The 11,425-nt window shown below is 49.4% G+C and overlaps 1 protein-coding gene across 1 annotated transcript; it reads right to left on the bottom strand.

The window, feature by feature from the left end:
- Window positions 1-1,734: 1,734 nt before the first annotated feature.
- Window positions 1,735-11,170, bottom strand: LOC135981230 (cathelicidin-related peptide Oh-Cath-like). Its single transcript, XM_065582537.1, has 4 exons — window positions 10,928-11,170; window positions 7,779-7,886; window positions 2,915-2,998; window positions 1,735-2,026 (listed from the first exon to the last, which is right to left on the bottom strand). Exons 1-4 carry the CDS (start codon window positions 11,105-11,107, stop codon window positions 2,018-2,020), a joined length of 381 nt encoding a protein of 126 aa, XP_065438609.1. The 5' UTR covers window positions 11,108-11,170; the 3' UTR covers window positions 1,735-2,017.
- Window positions 11,171-11,425: the final 255 nt, after the last annotated feature.

Here is an 11,425-nt window from a genome sequence, read left to right as displayed (position 1 = left end):
GTCTATTCTGTCTACTACTTATGATTCTGTTGTACTTTAGGTATTTCCAAATGGATTGTTTAATAAATGTTTCAGGAACTTTCCAGGTATCGAAGTTAGGCTGACTGGTCTGTAATTCCTCAGGTCCTCTTTGGTCCCTTTTTAGAGAGGTACTGTACCATGTTTTCCCTTCCGTAGCCGTCTGGGACCCCACCCATCCTCCACGAGTTCTGGAAGAGAATCGCTACTGGTTCAAATATTGCTTCAGCTACTTCCTCAAGTACCCTAGAGTGAATAGCCTCCGGCCTTGCCAGCTTGAAAACGTCTAACCTATTTAAATATTCGTTAATCTGTTTTTCCCTATTCTGGCTTGTGTTCCTTCCCGCTTCTTGTTGAGCATCTGATCACAATCAACTCATTTAGTGAAGACTAAAGTAAAATAGGCATCAAACTCTTCAGCCTTCTTGATGTCTTCAGTTATTAGCTCCCCTTTCCACTTACATAGCAGACCTGCACTTTCCTTCATCTTACCCTTGCTCCTAATGTATTTATAGAACCTCTTCTTATTGCCTGGTATGTCCCTTGCTAGGTGTAAAAACTTGTGTGTCTTAGCCTTCCTGGTTTTCTTCCTACATACTTGGGTTGTTCTTTTCTACTCGTCCATAACAATTTGTCCATGATTCCACTTTATGGTTTTCAGGTCACTAGAGAGCGCCTGATGCAGCCATATTGGTCTCTCACTAGGCTTCCTGTCCCTCATGACTCCAAATTCATAGGGTTTTAAGGCTAGAGCATAAGGGCGGCAGAATCAGGTTTGTTGTCAGGCCAAAGAGCTCGAGGGTTTTCAGTCTGATGGAATTTGTACCTTTAATGACCCTGCTGTGGGATTGTGTCCCTGTGGGTTTGTGTACAGGAAGCTGGGAAGGGGGCTATGGGGTGTACTCTCATTATCAACACACGCTGAAAGCTGTGCTAGGAGCCTGAACTCTATGGGTGTGCCTGGTTGGGAGAAACCTTGGGGTAGCCCAGGTTGTTCTTTATGGGAAATTTCACCCCAAATCTGCAAAGGGACCTGTGACCATCAAGCCTTTAACACCGGACATTGTCAGTCCCTCCTTGCTGGAGTGTACTAGACCCTCAGGGACTAATTTCTTTGAGGGTTATGGGGCTACCTGGGTCATAAAACCAATAGGGCAGAGGGTGTTACCCACTTTCTGGCTGGAACCTGCAGTAAATCAGGGAGACTGAGGGAATCCACGATGGATGTGACTGTTAACCCAGTTAAGATCCTCAGTGATATGTGTGCTAGTTACACCCATTCCCTTTACTGCACCTGAGACCAACTGGTGCCATCTAATGGTGGATGAATGAAAGTCCCAGTCTAAAGCATTACATGCCCTGGGCCCTAAATTTTCCCAAGTGACTGTTGGTTTTGGATGGCTCAAAATTTGGATGCCCAACGAGAGAGCTATTGAAGGGGCCTCGTTTTCAGAGGGTGGAGGTTCAGCACTTTCTGAAAACCAGGCCTCTTTGAGGCCGTCTGTGTTGAGCACCCAAAATTGCCTGTCACTTTTAACAAGTTGGGCCTTAGTGTTTGGCTCTCTGTTGCAATATGGCAGGGGTTGGTTCTCTTTAATGAGGATGGCGTGTGACTCCTAGTCGGGGGTTTTCATTGGCCAGTAGCACAGTCAGGTGACTCACTCCGGTTCATGTCCCTAATCTCCTCCTGCAATATGGAAGAAGAGGACAACAGTATATGTTTGTAGCATGGCAGTTTATTATGCAGAGGAGACCCGTAGAGCAGCACTGAAAGAGGTGCTATGCGGTAAGTAGAAGCAGATACTCTGAAGCTGTTCACACTGTTATGAGCCTTGCTTCCGATGGTGCTTCCAGTAGAGGAGAAATGGAGGCACAGCTGGGTCTGGCAGCATTGACTCGCTTTCATCTCCTCCCTTTCTGGATCTTCTTAGCTAGTAAGGGCAATACCGACGTGAATAGGGTTCCAGGCATTTCGACGAAGAAACCTACCAATATTTCCTCAGCGGTCCTGTGAGATGACATTGGGATAGAGAGGAAAGAGGCCAGGGTTAGCAGGGCTTACACTCGAGATAAACGGGGGCAAAGGCTCGGACGGTAACAGCGTGCCATGCCGGAGGTCCCACAGCTGTTCAGTGGCAGAGTAAAGAGTAGTGCCCAGGTCTCCCGAGTCCCAGCCCAGTGCCCTCTCCCCTGGAGCACCTGGCCTCTCCGGAGCAACAGAGAGCATCCGGCCAGTGTCACTGCAGGCCTAGGTGGCTACTGCGGGAGAAGTGTAGCCTTAGGAGTGAGTGTTGCCAACGAGCCCTTGGACAGAGGGTGACATCGCTCTGTGGCTCAGGAAGGGGCAGGAGCTTGCTTGCTGGAGGGACAGTGTGCTAGAGGTGTGCAGGATTTTAAACAATTCTTATCCCCTCCCCATTTGCTGTCTCCACTCCTTACACCCACCTTGGCCCACGTGGTAGGGAAGGTCCCTGTTCTAGGGTAAGAAGGAGGGGCCATGCTGGGGCCTTTTGCCTGGTGTGTGGGACCAGGGGCCATTCAGTGTCTGCATCATACAACGTTTGTAAATGTCACTGCCAGACAAAGGTAGGTGGTGAGGAGCCTCCTGAGGCCTCCTGAGGCCCCCCTGCTCTTGCCCCGCTCCCAGGCACCATCTGGGGCTTTAGGTTTGTTATGTATCCCAGCGAGATTAGAATTTGCTCCCTGTGGTTCTGCTGGCGGCTTTAGGGTTTGTGGGGCAGGAGGCCTTTGCCAGCTCACTGCCAGCAGATGAACTGGACACTTGTTCTGGGGACACTTGTGCAGTGTGAAATACCTGGCCGGGATCTCAGTGAGGGAAACTTAACCCTGCCTCAGCCCAGCCGTGAGCAGAGAGGAGGCCGTCCAGGCCACTCACCTCCTCAGACGCCTCCTCGCATTTGATAATGACGGAAGGGGGGTCCTGTACAGTGGAGAAGAATCCAGAGCAGTCTTTGACCAGCTGCAAGGGAGAGAAAAGAGACCTCAGCATCTTACTGTCAGGGAGTGATAACGCTCAGGCCACTCGCGTGTGGAGACCTGCTTCCCGGTGTGGGTTGGTCACAAGTTCAGCAGGAGGTTGGGAGGCTCAACTGTGGGCCTGGTTTGGACATCACACTGGGTCAGGACCGCATTGTGCAAGGCGCTGTACAGAGGATGGTCCCTGCCCCGAGGAGCTCACAATCTGTGTAACCCTGGCTCGTGTTCAATAGCACCTTACTTTGGGAGCTGTCACTATGTGATCTGTGGGATTCCTTGTGTACTCCAGCTGAGTGAGAGGGGCCCACGGAGAACAGCGTATGGGTAAATGTAGCTATAGATAAGAGAATGAGCCAAAATCTACACTCAGTTGAGCCAGGCGAGGCAGGATTGCTGTTAGGGCAGAGCATGCTTACGGAACGAGAAGCAGGGTCTTGCAGTTACAGCGCTGGGCTGAGATTAGGGAGAGTGGGGTTGAATTCTCCACTCTGCTACTGACCTGGCGTGTGACCTTGGGCGAGTCACATCACCCACCAGTGACCCGGGGATAAGAGCACTCCCTCTCGGCCAGCCTTTCGCTGTCTGGTCTATTTAGATTGTGAACACTTTGGGACAGGGACTGTCTGACTTGTCTGTGAAGCACCTGGCACCGGGGCCCCTGATCTCCTTAGGGATGTCAAAGTGCTAGTGTAACAAATAATGTGACACATGAGGTTCATCCCGCTCTTCTTTGGAGTTCAGTGAGGGTTTCCCAGTAGAACGGTGCTCCAGCTGACAACAGCAAACCAGAGTTTAAAAACCATGCAGACCTGTAATTTGGGGTTGGATGAATGGATGTATGTTGTCTGTGACATGGATGTAAGGATCAGTAAGCAGGTTACAGCAGAAAAGGCACGGGCCCATAGCCCCATTCCTTCCTTTATGTCTCTGGTTGAAATATACATTTTGTGTGAGCCTTGGGCACCTGAGAGATACTATTGGTCAGCTCAAGGTGCAGCTGTGTGATCAGTGAGATAGAAGAGCAGATGGAGACATGGGCGCTAGGTTTGTATAATTTTTGGTGGTGCCCAGAATGGATCCAAGCAGAGCCGTCCCATCCATGCTATTCGAGGATGCTATTCGAGGAAGGACTGCTAGGCAGAGATGGCGTTCACCTTTCGAGGAGAGGAAAGACCCTATTTGGACACAGACTGGCTAACCTAGTGAGGAGGGCTTTAAACTAGGTTCGACGGGGACAGGTGAGCAAAGCCCACAGGTAAGTGGGGAACATGGAGACCGGGGAGATGGGTCGGAAACGAGAGGGAGTGTGGGCTATATTGTCAGAGAGAAAGGAGGGTCAGGACAAAACTGGGAGGAAAGATCAAACCAGTATCTTAGATGCCTATATACAAATGCGAGAAGTATGGGCAATAAGCAGGAAGAACTGGAAGTGCTAATAAATAAATACAACTATGACATTGTTGGCATCACTGAAACTTGGTGGGATAATACACATGGTTGGAATGTTGGTGTGGATGGGTACAGCTTGCTCAGGAAGGATAGACAGGGGAAAAGGGAGGAGGTGTTGCCTTATATATTAAAAATGTACGCACTTGGACTGAGGTAGAGATGGACATAGGAGATGGAAGTATTGAGAGTCTCTGGGTTAGGCTAAAATGGGTAAAAAACAAGGGAGATGTCATGCTAGGAGTCTACTACAGGCCCCCTAACCAGGTGGAAGAGGTGGATGAGGCTTTTTTTAAGCAACTAACAAAATCATCCAAAGCCCAAGATTTGGTGGTGATGGGGGACTTCAACTATCCGGATATATGTTGGGAAAATAACACAGCGGGGCACAGACTATCCAACAAATTCTTGGACTGCATTGGAGACAACTTTTTATTCCAGAAGGTTGAAATAGCTACTAGGGGGGAAGCTGTTCTAGACTTGATTTTAACAAATAGGGAGGAACTCGTTGAGAATTTGATAGTAGAAGGCAGCCTGGGTGAAAGTGATCATGAAATCATAGAGTTTGCAATTCTAAGGAAGGCTAGAAGGGAGAACAGCAAAATAGAGACAATGGATTTCAGGAAGGCAGATTTTGGTAAGCTCAGAGAGCTGATCGGTAAGGTCCCATGGGAATCAAGACTGAGGGGAAAAACAACTGAGAAGAGTTGGCAGTTTTTCAAAGGGACACTATTAAGAGCCCAAAAACAAGCTATTCCGCTGGTTAGGAAAGATAGAAAATGTGGCAAAAGACCACCTTGGCTTAACCACGAGATCTTGCATGATCTAAAAAATAAAAAGGAGTCATATAAAAAATGGAAACTAGGACAGATACAAAGGATGAATATAGGCAAACAACACAGGAATGCAGGGGCAAGATTAGAAAGGCAAAGGCACAAAATGAGCTCAAACTAGCTACAGGAATAAAGGGAAACAAGAAGACTTTTTATCAATACATTAGAAGCAAGAGGAAGACCAAAGACAGGGTAGACCCACTGCTTAGTGAAGAGGGAGAAACAGTATCAGGAAACTTGGAAACGGCAGAGATGCTTAATGACTTCTTTGTTTCGGTCTTCACCGAGAAGTCTGAAGGAATGCCTAACATAGTGAATGCTAATGGGAAGGGGGTAGGTTTAGCAGATAAAATAAAAAACGAACAAGTTAAAAATCACTTAGAAAAGTTAGATGCCTGCAAGTCACCAGGGCCTGATGAAATGCATCCTAGAATACACAAGGAGCTATTAGAGGAGGTATCTGAGCCTCTAGCTATTATCTTTGGAAAATCATGGGAGACAGGAGAGATTCCAGAAGACTGGAAAAGGGCAAATATAGTGCCCATCTATAAAAAGGGAAATAAAAACAACCCAGGAAACTACAGACCAGTTAGTTTAACTTCTGTGCCAGGGAAGATAATGGAGCAAGTAATTAAGGAAATCATCTGCAAACACTTGGAAGGTGATAAGGTGATAGGGAACAGCCAGCATGGATTTGTGAAGAACAAATCATGTCAAACCAATCTGATAGCTTTCTTTGATAGGATAAGGAGCCTTGTGGATAAGGGAGAAGCTGTGGATGTGATATACCTGGACTTTAGTAAGGCATTTGATACAGTCTCGCATGATATTCTTATCGATAAACTAGGCAAATACAATTTAGATGGGGCTACTATAAGGTGAGTGCATAACTGGCTGGATAACCGTACTCAGAGAGTTGTTATTAATGGTTCCCAATCCTGCTGGAAAGGCATAACGAGTGGGGTTCCGCAGGGGTCTGTTTTGGGACCGTCTCTGTTCAATATCTTCATTAACGACTTAGATATTGGCATAGAAAGTACGCTTATTAAGTTTGCGGATGATACCAAACTGGGAGGGATTGCAACTGCTTTGGAGGACAGGGTCATAATTCAAAATGATCTGGACAAATTGGAGAAATGGTCTGAGTTAAACAGGATGAAGTTTAACAAAGACAAATGCAAAGTGCTCCACTTAGGAAGGAAAAATCAGTTTCACACATACAGAATGGGAAGAGACTGTCTAGGAAGGAGTACGGCAGAAAGGGATCTAGGGGTTATAGTGGACCACAAGCTAAATATGAGTCAACAGTGTGATGCTGTTGCAAAAAAAGCAAACATGATTCTGGGATGTATTAACAGGTGTGTTGTGAGCAAGACACGAGAAGTCATTCTTCCGCTCTACTCTGCTCTGGTTAGGCCTCAGCTGGAGTATTGTGTCCAGTTCTGGGCACCGCATTTTAAAAAAGATGTGGAGAAATTGGAAAGGGTCCAGAGAAGAGCAACAAGAATGATTAAAGGTCTTGAGAACATGACCTATGAAGGAAGGCTGAAAGAATTGGGTTTGTTTAGTTTGGAAAAGTGAAGACTGAGAGGGGACATGATAGCAGTTTTCGGGAATTTAAAAGGGTGTCATAAGGAGGAGGGAGAAAACTTGTTCACCTTAGCCTCTAAGGATAGAACAAGAAGCAATGGGTTTAAACTGCAGCAAGGGAGGTCTAGGTTGGACATTAGGAAAAAGTTCCTAACTGTCAGGGTGGTTAAACACTGGAATAAATTGCCTAGGGAGGTTGTGGAATCTCCATCTCTTGAGATATTTAAGAGTAGGTTATATAAATGTCTATCAGGGATGGTCTAGATGGTATTTGGTCCTGCCATGCGGACAGGGGACTGGACTCGATGACCTCTCGAGGTCCCTTCCAGTCCTAGAATCTATGAATCTATGAATCTATAGGACAGACCAGGGCAACCGCCCTGGGCCCTGCACTTTGGGGAGCCCCGTGCTTCAGAGGGATGCAGGTTCCAGGGCGGCCTGGGGTGTTAGCATGGGGCATGGCTCCGGCAGCAGTGAATGACCCGGTCCCAGCCCGCCTTGCTCCACTCCGCTCCACACCGCTGGCTCCCGGCGTCGCTCGGGGGAGGGGACAGAAGCCGGAAAGAGGTGGGACAGGAATTTGAGGAAGGGGTGGAATGGGGGCGGGGAGGGGATGGAACAGGGGGGAAGAGGCGGAGCAGGGCGGGCTGGAGTCGGGTCGCTGCTGCCGGTGCCAGGCCCCCCGCTAGCCTCCCAGGCCGCCCTGGACCCCGCGTCCCCGTGAAACGTGGTGCCCCCCAAAGTGCGGGGCCTGGGGCAGTTGCCCCGGTCTGTCCTATGGATGGGCCGGCTCTGAAAATATAAGCCCAAACGTTGGTGGAGCACGGTCACCACAGGCCCATATAACTCGCTGCCTACGGATGGAGATGTCTCCGTGCAGCAAGTGATCCTTACCCCGTCTTCTTTGAATTCACACTGGCTGATGTCCCGTTTCCCTGATACCAGGCACACTGTCTCTTGAACAGTGAATTTCACCGGTTGGATCGTTTTCGAAGACACGTCCTATGAAGACATTCAATAAAAAACAAAATTAACATTCACAGTGAGCAGCAAGGCACCAGGCTCCACTTTGGTGTCTGGCATAATTATTTTTATTTGATTATTATTTTTTGTCACAGTATCACAGAGGCCTATTTTGGCATCCGAGCCGCATTGTGCTGGGCGCTGCTCACACACATACGCAGGCAAGGCCCTTGCCCTAAAGAGATTCCAGTCTCAGCAGCATGGAACATCGACTTATTCTAGTCCTCTGAAGTAATACGTTTTTAATAATCATTCTCAGCTTTTGTCTAGGTTCTAGCAGGTTTCAAATGCGGTTCAAACATTAACCCAGAAATGTAACTTTGTGTGCTGTGGGTTAGTTCTGGAGTAGCCCCATTGCCTTAGGTTGAGGTTTTGAACAAATAATGAGTATCTGGCAATTCCTTCCCCATCTCCTGCCCTTCTCTGAGAAAACCCAGTCACTCAGGGTTTCTGTATGTCTTTTAATTCCTGAAAATGCAATTCTGGTTTGAAAAGTGACATGGTCCTGGGATTCCAGGGCTTATTGCCTCACGGTAATTTCCATACGTGGGTCCTGTCTTGCAGAAGTTACTTGTGTGTGTGCAGGTGTTTGCAGGTCGGGCCCCAAGTGTCCCCCTTTTGGGCTTGATGATGCACGGCTCTGAGCGCCCTCAACTTCCACCGACCTCATTGCAAGCAGAGGGTGTTCAGCAGCTCACGGGATCAAGCCTGTCATTAAACAATGGTTATTTCCCTAACTGTCAGTCCTGCACATCGAACTTTGCTCTGACGCTCAAGCCCTGCTTTTCCTTCTCCTGCCTCATCGCGGGAACCCTTTAAACAAGGTGCTGTTGATGATGCACGAGAAGGAACAAAACCCAGCTCCCGCTCTGCAGAGCCAGCCGGAGTACAAAGGAGTGAGCATTTCTGTTAGCCATCGGCCAGGATTTTAGAACGTGGCTGGTGAGTTTATGTGCCTCACGACTGGGTGCCCAGTTTGAGACTGTTGTGTGGCTCATTCTGAGAACCTCTCAGAATGTTCTGGAAATTCGGCACTTCTGAAGCGTTTCCAGTTGGGCACTTGAAATCACCCGTCACTTACAAACCTCTTGGCCCAAAGGCAACAGCTCTAACTGAATATGCAGAGGGAGCAGCTCAGATGAGCAAGGGGATGCCATTTGGGGCACTCTCACTTTTCAGAGCAAGGGCAGCGTTTTAAAATGAACACAAACTTGAACGGAAGATAAACAGTAACTCTGGCAACGTTTGCAATCCAGGTAGGTGTCTGTGAACAGGACATTAAGGAAAAATTACATACATTAGAACACTGGATAGTGTCAATGTATTTTGATTGCAAGGTATTGCTCTGTGCCTCAGTTTCCCCCTCTGACATGGGGATAATAATACATCCTTTCTCTCAACCTTTGTCTTATCTATTTAGATTGTAAAGTTCTTGTAGGCAGGAACTGTCTCTTGCTATGTGTTTGTACAGCACAGCGGGGCCATGATTTTGGCTTGAACCTCTAGATGCTGCTGGGATATAAATAATATATTATTTAGGTATCTGAGGCAAGATTAGTTCCCAGTACTTTGCCACTTTGTGGCCACCTAATAAATAATGATAATAAGAGGTTAACAACATTTTTAAATTAAATCTTTCTTCTACCTACTACTAAATTTGAATTCTCTGCACAAGAAGACCCAGGGAGGGCACTGAATTCAAAGAGGTTATCCTCTTAAACCTTGTTAAACCTTCCAAAAACCATCTCTTTTAATGACCAATAATTAGTATTTATCTGTAAAGGCTCAGAACCCAGGCAGCAAAAAGAAAAAAAAAACTACAGTACCCCATATATATTTTTAATCGTGATTTTTAAGCCAATCCCATGTTTTTTTCAGGACTGACTCATTCTCTTTGAATACTTGTGGCTGGCCACCGCCTTTGTGCCAGGCGCTGTACAAACACAGAGTAAGATGGTCCCTGCCCTGGATTGCTCACAGCATAATTCAAATGGAAACATTCTCTGCCATCCAAATCTGAATGAACTGCTGGTCTCAGGCCAGCGGGACCCAGAAGCTGCTGTGTGGTAATAAAGGGAAGTAGTGTATGGCTGCCACCCTCCATAAATTTCACAAGGGGACTCCAGGCTGGGGGAGGGGGCTGTGGGTTGAGGCAGGGGGTTGGGCTACAGGAGGGGGTATGGGCTCTGGGCTGGGGGTGCGGGCTAGGGATGAGGGGTTTGGGGTGCAGGAGGGGGCTCTGAGTTTGAGGGGGCTCAGGGCTGGGGCAGGGGGGTGCTTCTCGCTCCCTCCCCCCCCCACAGCCCAGTACGGAGGTGCAGAGAAACATTGAGGGGAGGAGCAGTATCTGTGCGTCACCACTCGCCTGCCCCTATGTTCCTCCGCTGGGAGGAAGCAGGGAGAAATCTGGGGCCCCCCACAAGGTGCTCTCCTGCCACCGGGAGCAGTTTCTGACTCCACACCAGCAGTGCGCACCTCTGCACTGCTGCACGGCGCCACCTTGATTATGGCACCCCTGGGAAGTCGCCCGGGTGGCCCACCCCTAAGGCTGGTCCTGGCCCCACCTCCCCTGCGTGGACCTGGCCTGAGCCCCTCTCCTGAGCCCATCCCCCACGCCACTGGGCGGGGTGCTGGGGTGCCTGTTTCCCTGCCCCCCAGGGCATGCTGCTGAAGGCAGGTGGAGGGTCCAGGGCTCCAGGGCAGCTCTTAGCACCACCCGGTTTATGTTAGACCAGGAGGTGGGGCCATTGGGGGAAGGGGAGGAGCAGGGGGTGGGGCCCCATGGCAGGGGGCATGTGGGTGCTCAAATGTTCTTTGTGGCCAGGGCCCCAATAAATCTTATTCCGCCTCCACCCTCGGGGTGTGCCCGCTAGGTCTCAGGGCTTCAACAGGAACGGGGCTGAATCCCTGAACCCCAGCAGGTGCATCCCCGCTCTCGAAGATTGCCGTATGCAGCTAGGAGGGCCGGTAAGTTTGGCCACCCCTGCCCAAGCCACAAAGCGATTCCCCAGGTCACTCACCCAGTCTGTCTGCGGCTCAGCTTCCAGGAGCCGATAGGCCAGTGTTGTGCCTGGCTCTTGGTTGTACGCCTGAACTGCAGCTAAAACCGCATCCTCGTGGGTTGGCAAAGGGGCTGATGATGGCGTGGGGGCTGCTGTGACCACCCCAACGAGCAGCAGGACTTTCAGGCAGGTCTCCATCCTGTGCCCTGTGGCGTTCAGTGAGAGCTGGGTGGGCAGCCCTGTCCCTCCCGGGGGAATCCCTTTTATACGCTCCCTCCTCTGTATGGGCTAGTGCCTCATTGGCTGCCTGCTTCGGTCCTCCCTTAACCAGTGGCTTTTCTCCCTCCATTGGCCATCCTCCGGGGCAGGCACAGGGGGGAGGTCGGTCAGAGGAAAAGGAGGATTTTTTCAAATAAATTGCTGAAATCGTGTGCACCAATTGCAAAACAACCCATGGTGGAGGTGGGAGCTGTCCAGGGGCCTCTGCGTTGGGAAAGGCTGAGCTACGTGTCTTCA

The sequence above is a fragment of the Chrysemys picta genome, chromosome 2 (genome assembly GCF_011386835.1).
Source record: "Chrysemys picta bellii isolate R12L10 chromosome 2, ASM1138683v2, whole genome shotgun sequence".
Taxonomy (NCBI): Eukaryota; Metazoa; Chordata; order Testudines; family Emydidae; genus Chrysemys; species Chrysemys picta.
This window is presented reverse-complemented; position numbering and strand designations above follow the sequence as displayed.